Source organism: Acomys russatus, chromosome 29, assembly GCF_903995435.1.
Source record: "Acomys russatus chromosome 29, mAcoRus1.1, whole genome shotgun sequence".
Taxonomy (NCBI): domain Eukaryota; kingdom Metazoa; phylum Chordata; class Mammalia; order Rodentia; family Muridae; genus Acomys; species Acomys russatus.
In genome coordinates this window covers 33,733,962-33,761,854 of record NC_067165.1, presented here as the reverse complement: position 1 = coordinate 33,761,854, position 27,893 = coordinate 33,733,962, and the positions used below count along the sequence as shown (strand labels likewise).

Below are 27,893 nucleotides of genomic sequence, written 5' to 3'. Positions count from 1 at the left end.
TCCTTAAGGCACAGCTCTTACCTGGATGGTGTGTGTATTGGGGTGTCAGGTAACTGCTCCCCAACTTGGCTGTGCTGATGTCATCTGCACCAGCCACTAAGGCCAGCAAAGAACCTTCCAGCCTGTAACCTGGGGCACCCTTATCTCTAGCTGGAGGAGCTGGTCACATAGGGCAAGAGTCTGGCCTTCCTGAGAAAAGGGGGCTCACTTGCTTCCTCTTCCTGCCCTGATCGCTGCAAGCTCAGCAGCCATGGGGCCAGCCAGAGGAGTCCAGGCCTCCCTGGTGTAAGTGGGAACTGAGGTACTGGAGTGAGTCTGCCTGGGTGAAGAAACGCCCTCTTAGCACAATGGCAAAAGGGGAAGCCTGGGCCACGGCAGCCTCTGGTGAAGCCTCTCCCTTGGGCGTTTTACTCTTTGGCTTTCTGGCTGGGTGGCCCTGGCAGTTGACTTCTCTACTGAGGTCTCAGGTTCCTCCAGAATATGTCTGTAGGGTTGGATTCAAGTCTCTGGTGGAGGACAATGTGAGTGCACGCCAGGACTGGAGGACGTGGCTCCATCCAGTCCGTGCTCTTAGTCCCTCTCCTAGGTTGTCATGCACCTAGAGTGACAGTGTCCTACTCTATAGGTGGCAAGGAGCCTCAGGGGCTCCTTTCTTTGTGTTCTTTCAGCCAGCTTGGGCTGGCTTCCTTGCAGGCAGGTGCCCTGCCTGTCTTTCAAGCTTCGGGAGGGACACTGGCTCCAGCATCCTATCCAGGGACCTGGGTAATAAAGAGCCCTAGAGGCTCCTTCTCAAACCCACATGACAGTTGCACAGGGGAGTCTTCCCTGCAGTGAGACCTGGCCTCAGAGACCTTGTCAGAGTCTAGTAATGGCAAAAGCAGTGGAAGCCTGGCCTGGTGGTACGGACCTGTAAGCCCAGCAACTCAGATGTCGGAAGCTGTAGGATTGAAGGTTTAAAGGCCAGCTCCAGGCATATGTATCTCTTGAGATACAAAGTTAAAAAAAAAAAAAAAAACAAGGGCTGGAGAGATGGCTCATTGGTTAAGCGCGCCGCCTGCTCTTCCCGAGGTCCTGAGTTCAATTCCCAGCAACCACATGGTGGCTCACAACCATCTATAATGTGATCTGGTGCCCTCTTCTGGCCTGCAGATGTACATGCAGATAGAGCACTGTATACATAATAATGAATAAATAAATCTTAAAAAAAAAAAAAAAACCCAAAAACAAACAAACAAACAAACAAAAAAAACCAAACAAACGACGGGGATGCAGGACAGTTGTTGACTCTTTTCCAACACATGCAAGGCTCTAGATCTGACCCCTGGAACAGAAAACATACAAAAAATATTCCCACGTTGTATCAAAAGATGCAGTTGGTATATAGACCCACACACTCTACCTATGAACTCATCTAACTGGCACAGCAGCTGTTTTTGTTTTGTTTTTTGTTTGTTTGGTTTCGGTTTTTCGAGACAGGGTTTCTCTGTGTAACAGCTCTGGCTGTTGTGGAACTCGCTCTGTAGTCCAGGCTGGCCTTGAACTCACGGAGATCCGTCTGCCTCTGCCTCCCAAGTGCTGGGATTAAAGGTGTGCGCCACCACCGCCCGGCTGGCACAGCAGCTGTATGAAGTAGGGTCTGTCATTGTTCTCCTATGTAGACAGAGGACAGGACCAGTTGACAGTCACAGGATCGTGAATGGGGCTAGACCTCCCAATGCTGAAGAGCTCTTTTTTCCATTTTTGTAGAATGAACCTGTGCTAGCCTCTGAACCCTTGCCTGTGTTCATACACCTGTGACTCCTTTCCTGCTGGGACCCTCCTACTGCAGCCATGGCCTGGAGGACACTGGGCACCAGCAACTTTTCCAATTGCCCGAATGGCTCCATCCAGTGGATCTGGGATGTGTTTGGTGAATGTGCCCAGGATGGCTGGGATGAGGCCAGCGTGGGCCTGGGCTTGGTCTCTATTCTCTGCTTTGCTGCATCTACCTTCCCGTGAGTATGTGCCTGTGTGGCAGGAGCAGGTGGGGCCTCAGGGTTGATAGCAGTCCCTGTACTGCCCTGGGTTCGGGCGATCCAAGCCAAATAGACTTCCTCCCTCCCTGATCACAGTCATTGATTTCCAGCTTGCTGTGAAGGAACGAGGCTGCACGGAGTCTAGCACAGGCTAGACCTCATGTTGAGCGATGCTGATGCAGAAATAACATTTCTACCGTACACTGAACACCAATTGTATTCCTGGCCTATGTCTAAGGCCGGTGGGGTTGACCTCATTTGGTCATCCTAACAGCCCAGTGAAATGGGCAGCATCCCTTTCCCTGTTTCAGAAATGAGATGAGGGTCAGGTGATGTGGTCCTCGTTGCTCAGCTGGAAAGAGATGAGGACGGAGCACGGGAGGGCTGGGATGCGTTGGTTTTGGCTGTGTCCTTAAAGCGAAGAAAGGCTGAGGGTGAGGGTGGCAGCCTTGAGCGGCGGGGCACAAAATAATGTGGCTCTTGCTGGGCTGGAGGCACAGGCATCCAGAGTGTCCACGCTCAGTTCTGCCACCTATTGGCTGTGGCTTGGGTAGGTCACTGCCTTGCTCTGGGCCTCAGACCCATATATGTACACACGCTGGCAAGTTGACATGGTGCCATCGTTCCATTAAGTGAGGCATGAAAGCGAGCACTTGGCCACTCTGAGCAGAGGCAGGAAGGGCTGTAGCCAGGAGGCACGTGGGGGTGTAAGCTACTGGCACGCAGGAAGCAGCTGGCCAGGGGCAGCAGGTGTATGAGAGAAGAGACAGCTACTGTCAAGCCTGGCTGGGCATTGTGGGAGGGTGAGGCGGGCAGAAGTGAAATCAGGAGTTCACCAAGGGCTCTGTCATCTAAAGCTGTTGTCGCTATTTTAAAACTTTTTTCTTGAGCTGGGCGTTTTGATGCATGCCTTTAATCCCAGCACTTGGGAGAAGGAAGCAAGCGGATCTCTGAGTTGGAGGCCACTTTGGTCTACAAATCGAGTTCCAGGGCATCCAGGACTACCAAAAACAAAACTAAACAAATAAAACAATTGCTCTTGTGTGGGGGAAATGGCTCAGTGGGTAAGAGCATTCACTGCTTTTGCAGAAGACCTAGGTTTGGCTCCCAGCACCCACGTGGTTACTGCCTGTAACTCTAGCTAGCTTCAGGAGATCTGACATCTTCATCTGGCCTTCCCACTAGGAACACGCATGGTGCACATATATCCATACAGGCAAAACAACTGCTGGACTTATATTTAATATTTAATTATTATTTTAGTGAAATCAACGGTTACTCCTTAACCAGCTTTATACCCAAATAACCACGCAGAAAGACCAGGATCTATTTAATTAGCCTAGCGCACAGTGCTGTGCAATAATCACTCCATCCTAAACCGTCATGCTAGTATAGTTTCCTCCTGTTCTGATTTCCCACTTTATACTTGCGTTTAAATCACCTCCTAGGCTCAGTTAATTTCTCCTAATGTTTCCCCATCTTTTCCTTGAGGCTCCACCTTTCCTTCCTCTCTTTCTCCTCCCCTCACTTGATAAGGATGTCCCACCCTATTCTCTGTTATTGCTCAGCATTGGCTAGTTTGTTTTTTATTGATAACACAGAGAACAAATGGTGACATGTTTACACATACTTGGAACTAAAAATGAATCTTCTTTTTTTTTTTTTGCTTGTTGGTTGGGAGAGATCACTCATGCACAAACATGAGGCTCTTAGTTCGAATCCCCAGAACCCACATGAAGATGGACACAGTAATGAATGTCTGAAATCCCAGTGCTGCTGATGAGGTGGGAGGCAGAAACGGTAAAATCCTTGTAGGTTGTGGACCAGCTGGCCTGGCATATGCAGCTGTGACCAAGAGACCCTTCCTCAAACAAGGTGGAAGATGAAGATTGATACCAAAGGATGACCTCTGACCTCAGCTCCAGCACACACACCCCTCCCTGCCCCAGCTTTTTACAGTTCCTAGGAGGCTGAGGCAGGAGGGTCAAGAAGTTAAGGTTAGCTGGGCATGGTGTCGCACACCTTTAATCCCAGCACTTGGGAGGCAGAGGCAGGCAGATCACTGAGTTGGAGGGCAGCCTGGTCTACAAGTGAGTCCAGGAAAGCCAGGGCTACACAGAACACAGAAAAAAGAGTTGAGGGTTGGCCTGGGCTAACTAGGGAGACCCTGCAACCCTGAACTCCGGCTCATCCAGCCTCCACCTCTCAATTGCTGGGATCACACATGTAGCTACCACACCTGACTGTCTTGTCTTTTTCTTTTTCTTTTTTTTCCGAAACAGGGTTTCTCTGTGTAGCCCTGGCTTCCCTGGACTCACTTGTAGACCAGGCTGCCCTCCAACTCAGTGATCTGCCTGCCTCTGCCTCCCAAGTGCTGGGATTAAAGGCATGTACCACCACGCCTGGTTCTTTTTCATTTTTAAAAACATATTTATTTTAGGTGTTTGGTTATTTTGCTTGTATGTATGTAAGTGGACCACCGCATGTGTGCCTGGTGCCCATAGAGGGACCTGGATCTTTGGGACTGTAGTTTACAGACACTAGTGAGCCTCCATGTGGGTGCTGGGGACTGAACCTGGGTTTTCTGCAAGAACAGCAAGCGTGTTTTACTGTACACATGTCTCTCTAGTCTCTGAGTTTCTTTTATAAAGTTACTTACTTATTAGTTAATTTATTTATTTTGAGACAAGGTCACACTATCTAGCTCTAGCAGCCTGGAACTCCCTCTGTAGACCAGGCTGGCCTCGAACTCACAGAGCTCCGCCTGCCTCTGCCTCCAGAGTGCTGGGATTAAAGGCGTGCAGCTACCACTGCCTGGCAGTTTCTTTCTTTTTTAAACTTAGTTTTTAAAACTTAATTTTGTTATTTTATATGTATGGGTGTTTAGCAGGCATGTGTGTCTCTGGATCACATGTGTGCAATCTGCCCTTGGGGCCTGAAAGAGGGCATCAGAACTCTTGGAACTGGAGCTATAGGCAGTTGTGAGCCACTGTGAAAACGATCCCAGGTCTTCCGCAAGGTCAGCCAGTGCTGCTAACCACTGAGCCAGCTCTCTAGCCCCTCTACATTTTTCCTTAAAAATTTTTTAACAAATATTTATTTATTTATTATGTATACAATGCTCTGCCTGCATGTGCACCAGAAGAGGGCACCAGATCTCATTATAGATGGTTGTGAGGCATCATGTGGTTGCTGGGAATTGAACTCAGGACCCTTGGAAGAACAGCCCGTGCTCTTAACCTCTGAGCCATCTCTCCAGCCCCACCCCCACCCAATTTTTTTTTTAATGATGTGTATGTGTATGTGCTCTAGAGGGTGTGGACTGAGGTCAGAGGACGGCTTTTTATTTTTTAATTTAATTTAATTTTATGTGCAGTGGTGTGTTGCCTGCATGTATGTCTGTATGAGGGTGTCAGAAATCCTGGGACAAGAGTTACAGACAGTTGTGAGCCATGTGGGTATTGGAAATTGAACCCCCTGAGCCCCGTGCATGCCTGGCAGGCGCTCTATCAGCTGTGCTACTGCCAGCCCTTTCTTATCGTCTCTTTATCTGCATGTGTACGGGTGGCTAGAATAAAAAGGTAAGGGCGGGCTAACTGATAGGTGCCATGCCAACCCGACAGTAGGCTGACTGACAGGTGCCATGCCAACCCAACAGTAGGAGTGGGGTCTCTGGAAAACACATGAAGGTGGAAAGCAAGAGCTGACTCCACAGAGTTGTCATCTGACCGCCACACTCTGTGCCACGTAGGTGCCCCTAATAATAAGTTATTATTTAAAAAGGTGAGGGGTTTAGCCCGGCATTGTGTTGCATGCAATCCTGTAATCCCTACAACTCATGGAGGCAGAGGCAGGCGGATCTCTGTGAGGTCAAGGCCAGCCTGGTTTAGAAAGAGAGTCTAGGCAAACCAAGGCTACACAGAGAAACCCTGTCTTAAAAAAAACTTATCTGAGGCCTTGTCACAAACAATGACGAATAGCAACAGAGTCTCAAGGCTGGAGGCTGTGTCCAGGGTAAATCTGAGCAGTGACACAGCCATCTCTGTCCCCAATGTACACTGTCCTAACAGATCTGGCCATCCTTATGTTGGGACTCACACGGGGGTTAGGTCTATGCCTGAGACCCCAGGCTCTTAGCAGCAGTGGCTCACACTAACTACATTTGGCTCCTTACCCTACCCAGCCACAGCGTGAAGGGCCTTAGGGGAAACAGTCTGGGGACTACAAGCCCGTGAAACAGAGCAACAGGAGTCTGGTCACTCTTCTCTGCAACGCCCTGAGAGTGACCAGGCTGCAGGTCTGTATGTCTTACCATCAGTGGCTTCTGAAAATAGGGCCCGGCTGAGCCCACACCCACCTCAGCTGCCCCACCCCTGCTTTCAACTCGCACCAAGCAGATTTTTAAAAAAGAAGCCAAGGTGCTTCTCAGGGCCTGGGGACATGCTTAAGGAATCTCTAACACCCTTCGTCCCTTCTGGAGACAGACCCGAGGGTGCACTGGGGGAGCAGCGAAGTAAGGCTATGGATCTTTCTGGAAAGATACACAGCTGCTGTGCTCCTGGTCTAGTAGGGATCTGTCTGGTCAAATTCCTCCACAGATCAAAGAAACACTTTAAGGGTATTTATTGTCTGTGAAATTCTGGGTTCCAACCTGCGGGTGAGTGAATACCTGAGCCGTCTCCTGTCCATCTCTGCTCTAGTTTGGGCCTTTGTTTTGGCCTTCTAAGGTGGCTTCTTAGGCCTCAGGCTTTGAGCATATGTCCTCTCCTCTTCCACAGCCAATACATCAAGGCCTGCAAGACAGGCAACATGGACCAGGCTCTATCCCTCTGGTTCCTCCTGGGCTGGATTGGTGGAGATTCCTGCAACCTCATTGGCTCCTTTCTTGCAGACCAGCTACCCCTGCAGGTAGGTGGGGCCCAGGCACAGTGGGGCGGGGACGAGAGGCTGGGCCTTCAGATCTGTCAGCCAGCACTCAGTGGCTACCATGCTATATAACAATGGGTGAGTCAGAGCTCAGTTTCCCCATTTGCCATCTAAGTATATCACACCACAGGGGTCTGTGGTTCTGAGGGGTGGTGGGCCCAGCTAAGTTGGGTTTTTTCTTGGAAGCACAGACATTATCCCCTGGCCAGCAGAGCTGGGGGTCAGTCAGGAAGGCTGTGGCCACCTAATCTCAATGGTATCAGCCACAAATACTTTGTTGATGGTCCAGGCTGAATTTTTTTTTTTTTTTTTTTTTTTTTTTGGTTTTTCGAGACAGGGTTTCTCTGTTATACAGAGCCCTGGCTGTCCTGGACGCACTATGTAGATCAGGCTGGCCTTGAACTCACAGAGATCGCCTGCCTCTGCCTCCTGAGTGCTGGGATTAAAGGTGTGCGCCACCACTCTCGGCAGCAGGCTGAATTCTTGCTGGACTCTGTCCATCTGATCTCCCATTTGCTTAGGTAGGAACAGGGAGCCTTCTGTTCGGCTGAAGAAACAGAATCAAAGAGGTGAAGAGACAGGAACCGGTTACCAGTTGGGGTACAGTGGAGGCTTGTGGGGCGTGGGGGGGTGGTGGTCACATCACGACATGGGACTGCAGCCAGTGCCCGGGCCTGCTTCTCTCTCAGACCTACACGGCTGTGTATTACGTCTTGGCTGACCTGATGATGCTGGCACTGTACTTCTATTACAAGTTCAAGAAGCGGCCTTCTCCATGTGAGTCCAGAGGTCATGCTGGGTCGGGCTCTGCTGCCCTCAGGAAGCCCGAGACCCGGGTGGTATCAGGCTGAGCTGGAGTCACGTATACATCAAGCTGCAGGGAGACACCCCACTTGCTCTCCTCCATGACAGAGTGCTGCCCTCTCTGCCCTGACTGTCTTTCCTTTACATCCCTAGGGGAAGGGTACTGTGGTATGCCCGTTCTACAGATGAAAGACTGAAGCTCAGAGAGGCTAGGTCACTTGTCCAAGGTCACGCAGCTACTGGGAAGCAAGGCTGGGGACTCTCATCCCGGGTTGCCTGCTGTCACCTGGATACCTAATCTTGGCTTCTCTCCTGCCTCAATCCAGTGTCTGCCCCGATCAATTCTGTGCTCTTGTTCATCTTGGGGACGGTGTGTATCACACCACTGTTGAGCAGCACTGATCCCGTGGCTGTCCCCAGGGAAGGCTTCCGGGGGCGGATGCTCCTGTCTGTGGAGCCAGGCAATAAGGTAGGAGATGGGCCTGGGTTGGTAGAGTGGGTAGACCGGCTCACCTGCTCCCTAAAACTCCCACCAGATATTAAATGCCCCCTTCTACCCTACCCCTAGCCCTTCACAAAGAAGGAAGTCATCGGTTTCGTCATCGGCTCCGTCTCCAGTGTGCTGTACCTGCTCTCAAGACTGCCTCAGATCCGTACCAATGTGAGCTTTCAGTAGGGGTGAGGGTCACATGGAAGGAGCGTGGGCAGGCTAAGCAGTGGCATGGTACAGGGTTTTTTTTGTTCAGCAGACCACAGCAGTTACTGAAATGAACAAAGTCATCCAGCTGGGAAAATGGCCCCGTGACACCTTTCATGGGGGTCAAGCATGAGGGAGCTGCTAAGCTGAGAAACCAGAGTGGACAGGAAATGAGTCCCTCACCCCACCAGAGGCTTGCTGGGCAGGAGGAGTCCATGAGGGCTGCAGAGCCAGGGACCAGCAGGCCTAGGCAGCCATGATGTCTCGGGTTCTGAGGGAAGTGCTTGAAATTGTGATTTGAGGTTGGGCCCTGGGATAGGGCTGTTTTGGGTGCCAAGCCCATGCTGGGCATTGGGCACATAATGAAAAACCGGCCAAGGGTATGTATCACAGAGCACACACACGGACGGTGGCAGTCCAGAGCGATAAGAGCCCTCTCTGACTTTGGGGACAGGGCCTCACTCTGTAGCCCAGACTGACTCCTAACTGGCTGTATAGCCTCAACTTGGCGTGGAACTCATGATCCTCCTGCCTCTAAGCCTCCCAAGTGCTGGTATTGTGGGTAAGAACTCTCTTTGAGGCCTCTAACTCTACCCTGCCCCACCTCCCAGTTCCTACGGCAGTCAACCCAAGGCATCTCCTACTCGCTGTTTGCATTGGTGATGCTGGGGAACACACTGTACGGGATGAGCGTGCTGCTCAAAAACCCTGAGGCGGGCCAGAGCGAGGGCAGCTACCTCCTGCACCACCTGCCCTGGCTCGTGGGCAGTCTGGGGGTGCTGCTGCTCGACACCATTGTATCCTTCAAAGTATGTGATGTTGGCAAAGTTGTGTGGGCAAGGCGGCCTCTGCTTCAAGCCTACTTTACTTGGGGTTCTTTAATGCTTACGCCTCCCTTCCAACCCACCTACCCTAGATAGGAGAGGAAAGAGGTTAATGGGAACAGGAGAAGTAGACCTTTTTAGACTCAGTTCCTGGGAGTGATTCCACTGGCGTAGTCATTAGGATTTCAGCAGACCTGTTAAACAGCAAAGGTGACAGCAACCGTAGCCCCCGGAACCTGGAGCAGCAGTCAGAACTTTGAAATCTTCACTGGACCAGTTCTTTTTAGGAGCGTCTCTAAGGGGAGCTAAGACCAAACACCCCGCCTCTTGTTTTGGGCATATATAATATATATATTACACACACATACGTGTGTGTGTGTGTGTGTGTGTGTGTGTGTGTGTGTGTGTGTGTGTGTGTGTGTATCTCCTCTCAGAGTCCATAGCAGGATGTTTATCAGCTGGCAAAGACCACGCCCCCCAAGAGGCAGTTCCTCTTCTAGTGGACAAACATCACCTGTTCTCTCACAGGTCTGTTCCCAGCAGAAAAACACCGCACACCCTTACACAAGTCTGTCTCACATCCGACACTTGGGGTCAAAACAAAACCATGTTTGTATCCTCTACACCTACCGGTCCACCCCTTTTATCTCCACACCCATCCACCTATCCATTCGTTCATTCATCTATCCATCCTTCAGCTACAATCCAAAGTTTCACCCATCCTCCACTTACCCCTCCAACCTCATCCATCTACTCACCCGTCCGTCTGTCCGTCCACCCATCCATCTGTCTCTCTACCCACCCATCCATCTACCCACCCGTCTGTCCATCCATCCACCCATCCATCCATATATCCATCCACCCACCTGTCCGTCCGTCCATCTGTCCATCCATCTGTCCACCCACTCACCCACCCATCCACCTATCCATCTGACAGCTGCTGGCATCGGCTTCTGAACACCCTCCCCTCCCCACATGACCCAGCACTCAGGGAGCGCTCTTGTCAGTGTTTGCCAATGGGCTCAACTGGGTATCACGTGGCTCCCACTTGGCAGAAAGTAAACATGGCCCTGGTTTCACCATTTGCTAAGTTGCTGCGGGATGTAGTGAGAGACAGTCTTAAAGTGTAGAGGGACAAAGTGGCCAATCCTCTTAGTGTTATTGAGGGGAAACCGTCCTATTCCAGGGTTCCTGGTGGCAGAGCTGGGCCATCATGAATGTCACTTAGGGTGGTAGGAGAGCAAGAGCGAGGCTAGGAGGTCCTGGCTGGCTCCTGTCACCTGCAGAACAGGGAACAGTGGCAGGAGCAGCTCCAGCCCTGTGTGCCTGGCGTGGCCTTAACACTGCCCTCAGATCTCCATCCAGTTCCTGGTGTACAGGAGCCCCGCCACTGCTGCCGCCTCAGAGCGAGAGCCCCTCCTTCCAAGCTGACCAGTGCCCTGGATGACAGGAACCTCAGCAGCCACCTCAGGAAGGACGGGGTGTGGACAGTGCTACTGCTGCCCCTGGCCTGGGCCTAGGAGGCGGCCTGGAACTCTGGGCCTGGCTGCCTCTCCTCTGTGCCTGGCCTTCAGACGGGGTCTGGAGTCGGCTCGTGCTGTGCCGGGGACATACCTCTCAGGTATAAGACGGCTGCCTGAGGAGCCTGTAGGGGACCCATAGCTGAGACCCCAGAAAATGCCGTGACCACTTTCCACCTATCTACCTCACTCTGCCTGTGTTCTCCAGGCTACATCATAGCCAGGGGACCCAAGATTGTCCCTCTGACTGGACACAACCTAGTAAATGGTACCTTCCAGCTGGGCCTGTTTGTGCTGCTCCTTCCCATGGTGCCTGGGGTCTGGGAAGGGACCCATGAGGGGACCGTGTCCAGCTTCCCTGGGCTTTTGGTTTTTTAACTTGTATCTCTTCGGCCCTCGTGTAAACAGACCCTACCTTGGTGGTGGGACATGGCAGCAAAGGGGACACATCAGTGGGCTCCCTGTTCCTGGGGCTCAGGAAGAGGCAGGTAACTAAAGGCGGGGTTTGCTTGGAATACCCTCGCATAGCTATGCTACTGTTCTTTGCATCTTCGCCAGGGTTAGCCCAAAGCGAGGCACGTAGTCAGGTGCCTTGAAGAGTCGAACCCGGTAAAGGTTACCTTTGAGGTAGGGAAAAGGGAGACAGGGTGCCTTCTTGAGGAAGGTGGTGACCAGAAACATGGGTGGAGGATAAGGAGAGTAGAGATGGGGCACGGGTGACAAGGGCAGAGAGGAAGGGTCCAAGATTAGTCCCGGTTCACTGGGGTACACTACCTTTGCGGAGTAGAGGACCAGCAGACTTTCCTGCTAGCCTCAGCTTATTCACATACATTACTGTAGGTCCAGAAAACCAGACGCAGGGTCAGGGGTCACCTGACAGACAGACAGACAGAGGGAAGCCACCTCTGAGTGTTTATTTTATTTTTATTTTTTAAAGATTTATTTATTTATTATTTATAGAGTGTTCTGCCTGCATGTGAGCTTGCACACCACAAGAGGGCACCAGATCTCAGTATAGATGGTTGTGAGCCACCATGTGGTTGCTGGGAATTGAACTCAGGACCTTTAGGAAGAGCAGACAGGGCTCTTAACCTCTGAGCCATCTCTCCAGCCCCACCTCTGAGTGTTTAGCTTTTATGCCCACAGCTACAAAGAGAGGGCCCTGGCGTAGACCCAGGCAAGGCATGCAGTGTTCCTAGCCCGCTGCGGACTTCAGGTGCTTTTTGCAGCTCAGTGTCTGGCTCCGTCCCATCCTGGGTCCTGGCTCTAGGCCTAGCTTCCTAGGACCAGATGACACCCTTCCAAATCTGATGATCTGGGGCCTCAGTGTGGCTCATGACCCCAAGTGCAGGCCTGACTGAAGCTACTTGGGCCGGAGACAGTGAATGAAGGTCCTACCTGAGAAGCTCTCAGTCCCTCCAGTAGGGGGTACACTCCTTCATCGGGAAGATGTGCTTTGCACACCCGGGAATGCCCGTCTGATGGAGGAGGCAGCCTCTACTCAGGAAGTGTCAGGGCTGCAGCTGCTCTGACCTTGATCCCACCCACCTCTCTTCTGGAGGCTCTGGGCTCCAAGTAGGAGTCACAATAGGGCCTTGTAGAGCCTGCTGGCCTGGTTATGTTCACTAAGTGAATGGTTTACAGACTCTGGATCTCAAGCCTGTCTCGCTACTGTGAGCCTTGTGGCTTGGGCCAACTCCCTAAGCCTGCTTCCCTCTCCCACAGCACCCAAAACAGCGTGATTGCCCCCCAGAGCCTAGTGGTGCTGAGTACAGAAGATGCACTTTTTTTGTGTGGTTATGGCCTGGCATCTGGCACATGGGTGAAGGAATTTGGGGGCGGGGGCGGTTAGTGGTGTTGTACTGGGACTAGCCAGCTTCTCTAACAGGACCCTGCTGTGATGATGGCTCCACTGTGCCTTGGGCTAGCCGCTCCCCGTCCCCCTACTGGCTTCTAGCTTTTCCCTTGCCCACACCTCTTGCTTTCTGCAGGTCTAGGAGTGGTAGAGTGTTCACTGTGGTGTGGGCTCAAGGTCCAACAGCCCCTCAGATCTTCCCTCAGCCTTGAGTGTGAAAGCATTTCACCTCCAGTCCCGGCTCAGCCACAAAAAATAGAAATATGTCTTCCTCGAGTCACTCGTAGGGAGGAGGGAAAGGAAGCAGGACCATATATACCTGCAAAGGCCCTTCCTGTAGTGAGGCCGGCGTGCGTGCGTGCGTGTGTGTGTGTGTGTGTGTGTGTCTGTGTGTAAGTTGTTATTTATTTTGAGAAAAGGTCTTTACTGGAGCTCGAATCAGCCTGGAATCCACAGTCTTCATGTTTCTTCTTCTTGAGTACAGGGAACACAGGTTTCTGTCATCATGCCTGGCCTCTAGGAGTTGCCATGTAGGAAAGCCCCTCTCGGGTGCCTGACCCTCCACTGTATTCACAAGGTTTTGCCTTCTCTAAGTCAAGAGAGATGGTGGAGGGGCAGTAGAAGCTGGAGGCAGAAGAGCTGGGCCTAACAACCCTAGCTTTTGGACTTGACCCCAGGCCTTCTCAGGCTAGGATTGTCATTGAGACCAGGATGTCGCTTGCTACTCTCTCTCTCTCTCAGCTCTGGCTAGTTGGCTTTATTGGCAATACTGAGAACAAATAGTGACATGTTTACACAAACTTGAGACAGGAGATACTTAGAGTAAACATCACAATGCAGTGCCCAGATGGAAACCAGAGAGTCGGGTAGAGAAGTCAGCCTCTGAACGGTAGGTACACAGTCTGGAAGAGCATTATGCCAGCAGATCCACTTTACTGGTAGTGTGTGGATTAGAGCTTGAGGAACTGATTTGGGAAGCTGTCAGGTCACTGTGCAGTATTAACATTTGAACGAGGTGTTAGTGAGGGCATAATTACATCTTGGAACATTCCTGTGCATGTGCCGTCCGGAGTAATGCAAAGACCAGCTGTGTAGGAGGAGTTGCGCAGTGAGCTGCTGAAGACAGACCTCACTTGCTGGACAGCTCAGAGGGATACATGGGGTAGGCATGACTCACCCCATAGCACATTTGTCCAGCCCATGTTCCAAACTGCACAGTTTCACAGAAGAGGGGAGTTATCTTACAGAGACGTTATAAAGGACACCAAGTAGTAATTGTAGGCTTTGGAGTGCAGCTCAGCGGGATAAGACTTGCCTAGTGGGAATGAGGTCTCGGGGTCAATTCCCCAGCATGACAAAATGGTGTGGTGATGCACACCTGGAATCCCAGCACTCAGGAGAGGCAGGAAGATCAGGAGTTCAAAGCCATCCTTCACTATATTATGAGACTAGCCTAGGCTATGTGAACCCCTGTTTTAAAAAGACAAGAAAAACCTAGAAATAGCAAGTTCAAATAAGGCACCAAAACATAGCAGTGTAAATAGAGTTCAGAGTTTTGTGAATTTGTGTATGATTATATTTTGAATTTTATGGTTTTAAAAATAATTATTGAAAATCAAGCTTGGTCAGGGCTGGAGACATGGCTCAGTGGTTAAGACCACATCCTGTTCTTGCAGAGAACCAGAGTTCTATTCCCAGCACCCACATTAGGCAGCTCACAACTTCCTGTAACTCCAGCTCCTGGTGATCTGACACACTCTGGTCCCTCCACCCCCAATAAATAATAAATAAAATTTAAAAGAAAAGAAAACCAAGCTTGGTGGCATAGACCTTTGGTCTCAGCACTGGGGAGACTGAGGCAGGAAGAACACATTGAAAAATAGCTTGGACCTGGGCGTGGTGGTGCATGCCTAAAATCCCACCACTTGGGAGGCAGAGACAGGCAAATCACTGAGTTCGCAGCCAGCCTGGTTTACAAAGTGAGTCCAGGACAGCCAAGGCTACACAGAGAAACCCTGTCTCGGAATCCTTCCCCCCCCCCCCAAAATAAAAAGCTTTGGCTACAAAGTTTTTTTTTAAATGTGTTTGAGTAGAATTTGGAGACACAAATTAAAACCTAACTATAGAGCTAGAAAAAGTAGCACCAACTAGTTTGTTCTGGGGAACTATCTATGCACCTCAGGCTGACCCTGAGCTCTGTAGTTAGCCACGGATGATCCTCCTGCCTCCACCTCCCAAGTGCTGGACTCCTTCCCAGCTTGCACCACCACACCTGGCATATCTTTAGAGAGACTTCTTCCCTTTAAGGAACAGGCTCAGACAGTGATGCGTTTGACCTCTGGTGACTTGTGTTACACTGCACAAACAGCCCTAGGACCCAAAGAGACACCACCCATGCTGTGAAGCTTGCCCCCAGTAGAATGGTATGTCTTTCTAGCCCACAAGTAGCCCTACACAGGTGTCCCACCCATTGAGACCTAAACACCTATTTGGTGTAATGGCACAGACCCTTAATTTCAGCACTCGGGAGGCAGGGGCAGAGACAGAAGGATCTCTTATGAGTTGAAGGCCAGCCTGGTCTACAGAGGGAGTCCCAAACCAACCATGGCTGCACAGGGAGACTCTGTCTTGGAAAACAAAAGACCTAAAAACAACTGTATAGTGGCATAAACCCCAGCATGCATAGAAGCCTGCCATTGCTAGGAGCCTGTAGTGTGTCTCCCACTGTAGTCTGCTGTTTTGCCTGTTGCCATCGTACCACTGTGTGTAATAAACTCTCTTGCCCTTTTGTCTTGGTGAATTCTTACACAGTCTGCACATCACCAGACCGTTACTGGCTCTCCCCATGTGCCTGAAGGAGTCACTACCACGCATGTGTGGCACCAAGGGTATGTGTGTGTGTGTGGGGCGGGGGGGAAGCCGTATGGAAAAAAAAAAAAGATTGTCATGGCCACCAAACCCCTGAGCCTACTACACTCCATCAGTGGTGAGGTTGTGTGTGTGTGGAGATCAACATAGGGCCTGCCTTGAAGTCTTTGGTCACTGAGGTATTGAATAAGGAAGTCTTGAGTCAGTAAGTCTAGGGCTGCAGAAGTTGAGGCCGTTACGTGCAAGAGCTGAAGAGACAGGTGCAGGTGGAGCTTAGACCAAGACAGCTTCCTGGCCCAGGACTTCTGCCCTGGCTTTCTTAGCCAGGCTCTTTCCTGTTCTGGGTATAGACACCAGGCAGTACTAGAGAGCCTGTGGGGACATGCTACCAGCTGACAAAACCCAGCTCATGAACCCAAATAGCTATTCAGCCCTTACCCTGGCTGCTATGCACCATCTGGGGCAAGAGGAGGCCTTTTTTTTTTTAAGCTAGGGTTTCACTATGTAGCTCTGGCTGGCTGAAATTTGGGCCAGGTTGGCCTTGTGGTGAATTTACAATTCTGCTTGCTTCCTCCCTGGTGCTGGGATTAAAGGTATGTACCCTAGCACTCCACGCTCTTAGGGGTATTTTGAGACAGGATCTCCTAGTGAGCTAGCTAAAGGAGAAGATGACCTTGAGTTTTATTTATTTATTTTTTGAGTCAGGGTTTCTCTGTGTAGCCCTGGCTGTCCTGGAACTCACTTTATAGACCAGGCTGGACTGGAACTCAAGAGACTGGCCTGCTTTTGCCTCCCAAATGCTGGGATTAAATGGGTGGCAGCTACCACCCATTGACCTTAAACTTTTAAATAAGTGCGTTAACACTGTTTTTTGCCTACCTGTATGTCTGGCAACTCCAATGATACATAGTGCCCAAGAGGTCTGAAAATGGTATTGGATGCTCTGGAGCTGGAGTTAGCTCTGAGGCACCGTGTGGGGGCTGTAAGTTAAGCCTGGGTCCTTTAGAAGAGCAGCCAGTGCTTTTAACCGCTGAACCATCTTTCCAACCCTGATGCCTTGAACTCTTTGTTTTGTTTTTTGAGACAGGGTTTCTTTGTGTGGCCCTGGCTGTCCTGGACTCATTTTGTAGACCAGGCTGGCCTCGAACTCACAGCGACCCACCTGCCTCTGCCTCCTGAGTGCTAATAGACATGCGCCACCATGCCGGGCTGACCGTGTGCTTCTGTCTCCTCAGTGCCGGGAGTCACTCTTCCCATACACCTCCAGGCCTCCCTTTTCATCTTAGGAACATCAGGGGCCCCGCCAGCCATCAAGGCTCTACAACCGATGCATGCAAGGAAGCAGGAGAGCATCCTTGTAGTGCAGAGAGCATGCTTTGATTTGTCGCATGCTGCCCCTTAGCTAAGAATCCCTGGGTAGGCTGTGGTATCCCTGCTGCATAGAGGGAACATCCATCTGGCTGTCCCTGTCACAGCCCACAGAAAGGCCCTTGGGCAAAGAAAGGCCCATCTTTATATTGTTCTGGTCTTTTCAGGTTGCTTTCTTAGTCAAAACCCCCCAAAAAACTAGTTAATTAGCCCTTACTATGTCCTGTCCCACCTCTACGTGGTGCTAAAACTGTGTGTGCGAGGGCCAGTCAGTTCTTTCCGTTACTGTGTGGGTTCCAGGGCAGTCAGGCTTGGCAGCAGACACCCTTACCCACTAGATAGCATCTACTGACCCTGTCTCTGACTTTGTTATTTATTTCAAGACGGGTCTCACTATGTAGGCCACACAAGCCTGGAAGTTACTATGAAAACCAGGCTGGCCTTGAGTTTCTGCCAACCCTCCTGTTACTACTCCCAAGTGCTGTAATTATGTGTGACAACAGTTTTTCTCTTGTAGTTGAGACAACATACAGCTGTGTAGTCCAGGCTGGGCCAGGCCAAGCCAGCCTTGAACTCAATCAACATACAGCTGTGTAGTCCAGGCCAGACCAGCCTTGAACTCAGTCCTCCTGTCTCAGCTTCAGTGTTGCTGTTACAGGTGTGCATCCTGACACCTGGCCTGCTCTTTCTTCTCTCTCCCATGGGACTCTGCATTCCACATAGGACCAAATGAGAGAAACTAGGACTAATGAGTCAGCGACATCACACAAGATGAGGTGGCAGCCACGACACCCGGGGAAGGTGACTAGCTAGCCAGGAAGGGTAGGCAGGCCCTGGGCCCTGCTCAGAGAGCAGTGGAGGGGACAGCTAAGCTCTGCAGAGCTTGGGGTCTTGAGTATATAGGATCCTGCGCACGCTGCTTCCCAAGGGTCTGGACAGCAGGGAGATGTGCTGCGTGTGGCCGTGGGATGAGAAGAGCTCCCCGTCTCCAGGGAAGGCCACCTGTGTCTGGAGAGTGAGGCAAGCAGGTAAGAAAGAACACAAGGCCAGCAGTGATTGTGTCCCAGTTTCTTTTTATTGATTTTTTTCTTTCTTTTTTTTCTTTTTTTTTTTTTTAAGTATGGAGGCTCAAGTAGAAGATGTAGATTTTTTTTGTTTGTTTAAGCTTTACAAAAAAACCAAAATAAAACAAAAACTCCTTTTGCATTCCATAAAAATTGACAGAAAAGCACCTGGCCAGAAGAGCAGCCGGTCGCCAGCCCCCACCCCCACCACGGTCTCCCTGGGACAGGGGCACACCTGCGCAGGACAGTGCTGAGGACATCTCCTCTTCCTCCATAGCTGTCCCCTGTCCTCCCGGCCCCCAACTCCAAGCAACTCCCAAACACACACGGAATCAGGTTTCCAGTTTTTCTTCTATCTTTCACACACCAGTTAGTTCATAAAATTTTTTGTTTTACATTTTTTACACCAATGTAACAAAAAGATGGGAGGGAGCGGTGGCAGACAGTGTATTTATGCCTAGAAACGGGAGAAGGGAGGAAGACGGGGCCCAGGCGGACAGAACCACACGGTCTCTATGGTCTTGGAGCCAGAGGAGGGTAGTTACTGGGCTTTATTCTTGGGAAGAGATGGCGCTGCGTGGTCGATGCAAACTGTTATGTGACCTGTCGGGGAGAGAAAGGAAGAGGGAAAAGGAGCAGAAAACGAGTTTCTAAAGAAAGGAATCTAACGAGTGCATGGCGTGTCCGGTTAGCGGGAAGCAGAGGTTTTAACACTGCTGCTTTCTCTTCAAGGCCTCCACCAGGTCGTTCTTAAGCGCTTCTTGCTTTGATTTGTCCGCAAACGTCTGCACAGACCTGCAGAGGAGGAGAGGACATCAGTAGGCAGAACAGACACAGCAAGGTGGACACTGGGGTGCCAGGCTACACAGTGTACCCGAGAGTGGGAAGACATCCAGGGCCTGCACCTCAGTACCTTGCTGGCCATTATGGGCAGAGGTCATCTCTGCCCAGGCTGTGGGTGACCTGGCCATTAGATCTACAGATTGGGGTGCAGGTCTCAACCTGTTCAGAGCTTTCAGAAACCATGCAGCCTGGACCTTCTAGCTCGGACCTACTGCCAAGGCCTCTGGCTGAGAGGTGAAGGCTCTGGGCAGTGAGGACCTTCTAATGAAGCACCCGCTCCTCCTCTACCGGCAGCAGAGGCTGGCTCCTTATCTGGAAGCAATTCCCACCCCCACCAAGTGCTTAGGACCCAGCGTCTGCATGGCTGAGCTGCTGGGATGCAATGGAGCCTCTGTTGCATGTCAGTGCTGCTGGCTGCAAACCCAGCCCAGCAAAGCCCTGCAAGTCTGCATTCTAAAAGAAGCTCCTGTGGAGGATGAGTGCCCTGGGCCCCTGTGTTACATCCTGGGTTGGCAGGGAAGCACTCTTCACCGAAGCTGGAGTGTCTAAGGCTTGGAGGGAGTTAAGATTTGCAAAGGGCTTTGCATATTTCTATCTCAATTCTCAGAAGCCATCTCAGGGTGGCGCTTCATTAGGCCTAATCTCCAGATCAGGCAGCGAAACAGAGTTGAAGAAAGGTTCCCCATGGCAGTTCTTTCCCCAGCACATCAGGTAATTAAGAGCACACTAAACTATTCGCAGCAAATGCTGAGAAGCTTAGAAGCGGTGGAAGAGGCAGGGTGGCATGCTCGGCAAGTGGCTCGGGTTCACACTGTGAGAAGCACTATTGGACAGTCTGTACCAAGTGGTGAAAAGGGAAAGGAAGTGAGACTGAGTGGGACTGAGGGGTGACCCACGAACACCCCCGAGAGGAGTTGGAGACTGAGGACAGGCCCTGAACAGAAGAGCTGTGTGTGAGCTGATGCCACACAAGGGCACACTTGCCTCCTCTTGGGGGTTCAGGATCCCAAGCTCTCACCAGAGGCCAATGCTAGCAAGAGGAGCGGCATGAGGGGCAGGCAGAGCTGGGGTTGGGGTGGCCGATGGGCTGGGCTCTCCTCAAGACATCTCTAGTTCACTGGGGATGGCATCAGTGGTGCCCCTTTTTTGTTTGTTTCTTGTTTTTGTTTTTTTAAGACAGAGTCTCTCTTGGAGCAGCCCTGGCTGTCTTGGACTCACTTTGAACATCAGGCTGGCCTTGAACTCAGAGAGCCACCTACTTCTGCCTCCTGAGTGAGCAGTGTCCCTTAAAAGGGCTTTCTTTAGTTGGGACATGGAGATGCCACTGAGGCTGGAACTGACTGCTGCCTTGGACCTGAAATCAGCATATGAGCCAGAGAGACCCTGGTGGCCTTGGGGGGGGGGTCCTCAACTTGGAGCCTCACTGTAAATCCCACAGGTCTGTCTGGACTGGGACCTTTGGTGTCCAGCCCTGGATCCCGTGGGTTCCCAGAGCCCTGTTTTAAATCCTTCCTCCTCTGAGATGCTGACTGCACTTGCACATCTGTATTTGTCACAAGCCAAGTCATGGTTCTTGGCCATTGTCAACAAGCAAGATTGTTTTCCTTTCCATCAGCAGGGCCCGCTGGGCGACAGCTGCAGCTCATTAGGGGGAGGCTGTATGGGTACACGCAGCATGGGTAGAGTGCCCAGGAGTGGCCGGGGTGGAGGCGTGTTGGCTTGGCCTGGGGAGACGTGCTCCATCACTGTCAGACACTCAGAGGGAGACCATGCTTTCCAAGTTAACGGCACAAAGGGCCCTGAGACTTGTGGAGTCCTTGGTAGAGGTGGGCGAGTCCGCAGAAGGCAAGGCACACGGTGCCCTCTGCTGGAGAGGCTGTGGTAGTGCCACAGACTGAGCTTTGTCAGAAGCAGAAGCCCAAACCTGGCGAGTGGAGTGCAGAACACACACAGCACACACTCTGTGAGGAGGGGGGTGGGGATGGGGCTGAGACTACACGTTAATGTGGCTGCCCACTTGCTGTGGACAGGCACAGGTTAGTGGCAGGGTCTTGGCAGGTTGGTGAGTCCTGTTTAGTGGAAAAGCCTCACGCCCTTCAGACAGGGTACCTGGGTCGGCTCAATTATCAGGCTGGATGTAGACCTGGCGCTGGGTCAGCACTTGAGAGAGCTCCCTCTGCAACTGCTTAAACTTGTGGTTGTCGGGGAGAGCATCAAGAGATCTACAGAGAGTGTTCAGAAGGGTGAAGCCGCAGCGAGAGAGCAACAGCAACGCAGAACATGAGGCCGGTAGCCAAGGGCAAAGGCAGAGACAGCAGGCTGCCCCGCACTGGGGCTGAGTGTTTGCCGTGGCCCCGGGTCGTTGGGGACTCACACCTGCCTCCACACAGACTCAGCTGCTCTCCTTGTGTTTCCTTCATTACTGGGCATGGTGGAGACTGGCCTGGTTGGACGTGTATGGTGCCTTTGGTGTCAGGCCGGATCGGATACCCAGGGCCACAGGGGACCCGCAGGGGATGCCTCACCTACACCCGCCTGCTGGGCATGCACACAAGTTACACCCTGCCTTTCTTTTGGCTGCAATATGAAAGCTGAGCCAGGGAATGGCATCAGAAGACTGGTTGGCACCCTGCCTCCTGATGAGACAAGGCCAATGAGAAAGGTGTGGGCAAGGATGAAAGAGCTGAGGCAAGATTCCCGGCACGTGACTCCAAGGCCAGTGCTATCCAGGTTACTCCTTTCTCAGTCACCTCCCTGGACCTCCGGCTGGGTTCTGCCTCCTACTCATGTTATCCTGGAGCCAGAGGCCACAGGGAGTCAGTCCTGTCTACTTCCGCAGGACCCACAGCCGTAAGCAGAACTCCACGCCCAGCTGCTGAGACGTCCTCAGGGTCTCAGGGTCTCTGTGGGGGCCTGGGTGGCCCCAACACCAAATAGCCTGGGCACATTTGGTAGATGGCTGGTGGCCCTCTCCAGCGTGACGGCACCAAAGGTTGCTGAGGTGGACAAGCACAGTGAACGGAACTGGCAGAGATCACAGAAAGCGCTGGCCAGCTCCTGAGCCTTTCAAACTGCAAAGCAATCCCTGACCATGATGAGGAACTGAGAGGCCCAAGACTACAGACGGCTAAGGAGACCGGGATTCAAGCCCCATGTTTGGTACCTTACCTCAGCCCGTTGACAATGTCCTTTGTTTTTCCAAAGTAGATCTCATTCAGCGTGCTTCTGATTTTGTTTTCCATGTCCTGGGGAGGGAGGTGAGTCAGTGGAGATGGCAAACAGGAACCCTGAGGCCCACACCCACCTGCCACCATCCACCCTGCAGTCCCCGCTCTGGCCACAGGGGGGAGCTGTGGAGCTGCTCCCATGTGTAGAGAGCCAGCGCCAGGCTGCCAGAACCCCACCTATAATTTAGGTTCTGGGTCTTTCTTATCCTTAGGCATGGAGGAAGCCAACACCTAGGGGCTGGTGGCCAATTCTAACCACGGCTGGGAGCGGGTCTAAACCACATCACCAGCGCACTGCCTGGCTACCATCTCTGTGAACAGTTCTGTGAAACCAGAGACCACGTCTCCAGTCCAAACACCACCCCTGACTTCCAAACGGGACGTGGTGACAGGCCAGGCTGCAGCGGCCACAAGTGAAGCTGCTCCAAGGCCCCTGGTGTTCCAGCAATCTGTTTCCACCCTGAGTTCAGATCACTGTTCACACCCAGTGATCAAGGGAAACAGGGCTTTCATGTTTCCCAGGGCCAGCAACTGAGCAGGGGTTCTGGGGTGGGCGGGCCTGGAGCTGAGCTCTGAATCCAAGTCAGAAGAAAGCTCAGAAAACTGGAGGCTAGCCTCTGCTGCACCAGGGCAGGGTCAAGCTGGGACCGCTCACCTCCACCAGGCGCCCGATGTTGGCTATGTGTGGGGAGCTGTCACTCACAGTTTCATCTTTCTCCATCTGCAAAGACACCAACGTTTAGTCAAAGAACGCTGCAGCTCCAGAACCAGCCACTGCCAACTCACCATTGCCCTGACTTCAGTCCCCTGTGTATCACACAGACATCCTGAAACTCTAAGGCAGAGTCTCCTGATGCTGCTCTGAACAGGCTCCCCACTTAGCTCCTAGGGCCATGACAGGGAGAGGCCACACTGGCCAGGTGGCTCTGGGCAGTGCCTACCTTTACATCACTCCCAGCAGGCACAGGTACAGGCTACTTCCCAGATTTGGGCAAGGCCTGGTGTGGCACTGGAATCTTCCCTGCATTACAATATTGCCACTTTTTTTGTGTGTGTTTTTTTGGTTTTCCGAGGCAGGGTTTCTCTGTGTAGCCTTGGCTACCCTAGACTTGCTTTGTAGACCAGGCTGGCCTTGAACTCACAGCGATCTGCCTGCCTCTGCCTCCCAGTGTGGGATTAAAGGCATGTGCCACCATGCCCGGCTGATATTGCCACATCTTGACCAGCCCAGCAATGACAGCCATGGGACATTGTCAGCTAACACCTGGCTGGGAGGGACACACATAGCCCTGTTAGCAAGAGATTCTCGGGCCAGCAGAATGCAGTGACATGCCCACAGCCATGCGGACAGCTGTGGAGGAACCAAACCCCCTTCTCACCACAGAGCCAGCATCCTTACCACTCCAAGGCTGTGGGGGGCAATGTGAGGTTCCAGGGCTACAAAGGACAGGGACAGCAGCCAGTCAAGTGCACGAAGGGAGGAGTTGGCAGGGAGACATGAGACTCTGCCTCTGGGTCTCGGCTTTTTCTGTGGGAGGCTTTCCCTCTCTGACAGGGGTTCAACAGTGTCAAGGGGAGAGTGGCCCACGTTCAGATTCACAGGGAACCAGCACAGTATTAAGTATCTTAAAAGCTCAACATGGAGGCTGAAGAGATGGCTCAGTGGCTAAGAGCACTGGCTGCTCTTCCCGAGGACCTGGGTTCAAATTCCAGAACCCTCACAGTGGTATGTAATTGTTGCTAACTGCATTTCTTCCTCCTGGATGGGACAAGGACTACTGAGAGGTCAAGGTGTGACAGAACTCAGGAGACTAGTAAAAGGGGGTGGGGGGAACATGAGCAGGGCTGAGCCAGCCTGCCGTCTCACTGCATATGGCAGAGGTTTTAACAGGACTGCTGCTTGTACTCCAGCTAGCTCTGGGCCACTGAGGAGACAGAAGAGGGGTGCCAGTGCTGCATGGCAAGAGCCAGTTTAGAGTAATCGTCTGGAGTAAGGACCTTCCAGAGCCACATGACTCACTGCAGAAGAGTTCTGGTACTGGCAAGGGGTTTGGCAAAGAGCTGCCGAAAGGTGGTGACGGCGGGGGCTGCAAGACTCCTTAGTGCCTGGTCCACCTCCCTAGGCCTGGCCATTCTTCAGCAATGGAGGTCTCAGGGAATCTTGCACTGAGACCTGTCCTCACAAAGCTGGAGCAGTGAGAGTGATAGCCCTATCTGTCCCTGCCATGGCCCCATTTCAGGTATGGCCAGCACACACTGGTGGGAGATCATCTTTGCTGAGTGAAAGCCTACTGCTGAGACAACTGGTTAGTGTGCACACTGAATAAAGCTGGGGAGCACGCCTGAGAGAAAGCTCGGGGTTTGCCACCCATTTTTGAAGATTTCAAAATCAACATCCTACACGGAAATGGTGGCTGTGTTCGGAGCTGATCTGCAGGGCGGCTCGGACTCAGTGACGGGCACCTCTTCAGCTCAGTCTCTCAGCCCTCTGCTCTATGCAGAGGAAGACTCTTGCTCCCACCCCTGCCAGGGGAAGGACTGAGGGCTCGGGAGGGGGGTGCTCTCAAGGACCATTTCAGGGGGTGCTGGCAGCTTAGGGTGAGCACAGCACTCGGGGGAAGGGCTCTGGCCATTGAGCACAGAATCTCATGAACAACTCAGTGCCTTGTCCCTGCTTTTGTGCTTCTGGATCAAGAGCCACCTTCCAACAGAGAAAGGGGGACCTCTAGACGCTCAAAAGAGTAGTGTGGGAGTAGGGGGGGGGCAGATGGAGCACACAGGGGGCCTCTAAGCTCAAGATCCTGGCGCACGCAGGCGGTTTCCATAGCCCCCTTGCCCGCCCCCACTACCTCCCTCCTCTCCACACCTGGCTGGGGTCAGCTGGCTGGCAAGGCCGACCCACCAGGGACAGAATTATTTTTGTAATGCATATGTTATTACACCCTCATAAAAGAAGCTGCCAGAAGAAAAACATTCTTATGTTCTGTGGCGGCACAGATGTTCCACAAGGTGATTCCAACTGAGTCTGGAGTCAGAGCCTAGTTTGCCTGTCCCCAATAAGACCCTCTCCTCCTCTCTATAGCCAAGATGAGAAAGATACCAGTAAGTGCTTGGAATCTGGTGGCTGTTGTCTTCCAACAGGTGGATGGCGTTTCCCACTGTCACAGTGTTTTTTCTAGTGAGGTCAGTCAGCAGAAGAGCAGCAAGGCAGCCTCTTCTAGCTCACACCTTAGGTGCGAAGGGCCTTGGCCTGCCTCAGCCTCCATGCCCCTGCCTCTACCACACTCATGTGTGGGTGCCACTGTAAGCCTAGCACGTAAGCACACAGCATGCCCAGGGCCCCGTGGCCAGGTCAGGCCAGGATCAAACCTGCTCCCTAACCAGAGACAATGCTCAGATGCATCTAGGAAGGGATGGCCGTCCGACCTTTGAGCTGGAGGCTGCATGTTCTGGAAGACACAGGGGAGCTGCAGAATTAGCTACTCCTTACTGAGTGGAAACCAAGGGTCAGTGTGGCATGGGCTTTCAATAGACAGCATTGGTTTGTTTGGTCACATGCCTGTGAGGCAACAGGGCTACAGCCCAGACCAAGTTTTGAAGGCAGTTTTCTTTCAGACAGCCTCTCTGATTGGTGCATATTATACATGTTTACCAGAAAAGCCACAACTCAGGGTTCAGAAGTCTTGGGGGGGGGGGTGTCCATTCCAACCTCAGCACCCCGGCCCATTCATATCCTACCCTGCTTTCCACAGTTAGGGCAGCTTACTGGTGGCTGTCTCAAACCCCTTACTTTGCCCCAGGCCATCTGACACTCAACTCTTCTTAGAAGATACACTACTCAAATGGCCCCATCCAGACCACCTCAGGGGCCAGTTGGCTCTGAAGGCCTGCCCCACCCTTTGCTCCCTCCACCTGCAAGGAAAGGCCTGGGCTTTGTCTTACTGAAGTATCTTGCCTGGCCTAACTGCCAAGCCCAGGTCTGGGAGGCCTTTCCTGAAGACCCGGGAGTGCCAGTGGCTGATGGGAAGGGAGGTCGGCTTGCGAACGACCAATGAGCTTAATCTCCCACTCAGTACAACATTCCACCTTCATGTCTAAATATTTAGAATCTAAAAAGAAAATTAAGTGAACATCTGCAGGGCCTGCCCTGGATGGGAGTCTTCGGATCTCTGGCCAGAGACTCATGGTCCGCCCCATTCCCACGCCTGCTGTCACACACGTGAAGTGACCTCTGCAAGCAGCTTCCTTTTCAGATCTGGTACTTGGCCTGCAGCACCTTTTCACTTGGTCCCTGGCCTTCCGCTGGGGCCTCTGTGGCAGCCTGCCAAGGGGCACCTTCTGCCACCTCCCTCACATGTGGCCTCTGCCTTGGCAGGAGGATGTAAGGAGGCATGAGTGAGCTTCCAGACAGGCCTCGGCTGCTGGCCCCACCACCCTACAGCTGCAGGGATGTGCCAAAGACTACCTCCCATCTAACTGACATCCCGACAGCCTGAGTAGAGGCAACAAAAGGACACAGTGAAGGGCAAGACAAAGCTGGGGGGGGGGGGGGGGCGAGCTCAGAGCAGAGTGTCCTGACCAGCTGGGACATGCAGCTGGGGCCATTTATCATGGTGACAGGTGCCACTAAGGTTCTCAACTCCCTCAATGTATTCCCAGAAGTCACATAAGGAAAACAGAGTGAGCAGCAAGACCGAACTACTCCTGGGAAGGGACCCTGAAGAGAACGGCTCCTGGCCTTCCTGTAATGTGGGGGGCCTAGGAAATGAGGGAAGTGCCTGGGGTCAGGCTGCTGGGGAAGAACACCACTGTGGAGATGGGGACCTGCTCATCCTTAACAAGAGAGGCTCCTGGCTGCTGGACATGGCACATAGGGCCAGTGCCCTGTGAGACAGCGCCATGATCTGTCTTCTCTCCTCTATGGAGTACGTGTGTGACAGAGGAAGGAAACCCTTTGCCTACTCATCGCCAAAACTGCATAGTGTGAGTGTGTAAGTGTGTGTGAGTGTGTGTTGGGGGACCACCTTCTTACCCCAACTGAAGACCACCCAAGCTCTGACTCAAAGAGCGCACGGGAGGAGGGGCATTGTGTTAAGACACATGTGTGTTCAAATCCTGACTCTGCCATTTCTGTTCTAGTGAATTATTTAATGGTGTGAACCTCAGTTTCCTCACCTGTTAAATGGGAATGGCAGATACTGAAAATCTACTCAAAGGAGATAGCCAGGCAGCCATGTCTGCTTGCTGTGTGCTGACCCACCCACCCTTTCTGGAACCTCTGTCACCTATCCAAGGCAACCACAGAAACTTTCCAGGGCTCACCTGGGCCTCACAGTCGAGTCCCTCGCCCTCACTGCCCTGCTCACTCAGGAGCTGTGTTTTCTTAGCATGCAGCTGTCTAGCCCACGGCTCCTCCCTGTATAGTTTCTTACACTGGAGGCGAGCCTCAGCTTACTGCACCTTGGATGAGGTACGGCCCTGGCCCTGAGGACGATGACAGAAGCCTGGGTTTCCGCAGTAGAGCCCCAGAAGCTCAAGGCGGCAGAGGCAAGCAGACAAGGTGTGCTGAGGATAGCCACTGAGCGGGCTGAGCCTGGCTTGGCAGGGCTCCTGAGCACAGCACTCTGAAGCTGAGTGCTGATTTAAATGTTTAGGAAGATGGGAGACTAAATATGTGTGCAGGTCACAGTACCCCGGTGTGATTGCAGGCGGTTCTCAGCAGCAAGGAAGGCAGAGAGCAGCCTCCGGATGGACTCAGGGGTTCCAACCCGTTCACTGGGTGGCAGGGAGAAAGGAAGGCCAAGCTGTGGCGGAGCTGGCTGCCGGGGAACTTAGCTGGCCTCTGTCAAGGGCCTGAGAAGCTGAGGGCCCATGTCCATATA

At 52.4% G+C, this 27,893-nt stretch overlaps 2 protein-coding genes across 3 annotated transcripts in view; one reads left to right on the top strand and one right to left on the bottom strand.

Annotated features, from left to right (window-relative positions):
* The first annotated feature begins 1,542 nt into the window (after positions 1-1,542).
* On the top strand, positions 1,543-11,295 carry Slc66a1 (solute carrier family 66 member 1). The gene is made up of 7 exons (XM_051171695.1): positions 1,543-1,994; positions 6,794-6,923; positions 7,631-7,718; positions 8,072-8,214; positions 8,314-8,406; positions 9,054-9,239; positions 10,620-11,295. The coding sequence occupies exons 1-7, from the start codon at positions 1,831-1,833 to the stop codon at positions 10,695-10,697; spliced, it is 882 nt and encodes a 293-aa protein (XP_051027652.1). The 5' UTR covers positions 1,543-1,830; the 3' UTR covers positions 10,698-11,295.
* Positions 11,296-17,930: 6,635 nt separating this feature from the next.
* Positions 17,931-27,893, bottom strand: part of Capzb (capping actin protein of muscle Z-line subunit beta) — a 102,401-nt gene continuing 92,438 nt past the window's right edge. The window contains exons 7-10 of one of the 2 annotated variants that reach the window (XM_051171977.1): positions 22,667-22,732; positions 21,953-22,029; positions 20,894-21,006; positions 17,931-18,736 (exon numbers count right to left, since the gene is read on the bottom strand). In XM_051171977.1, coding sequence (XP_051027934.1) covers positions 20,904-21,006; positions 21,953-22,029; positions 22,667-22,732 — 246 coding nt within the window. In that variant the 3' untranslated portion in view covers positions 17,931-18,736; positions 20,894-20,903. The remainder of the gene's footprint in view (positions 18,737-20,893; positions 21,007-21,952; positions 22,030-22,666; positions 22,733-27,893) is intronic. The other variant, XM_051171978.1, reaches the window with a different exon arrangement.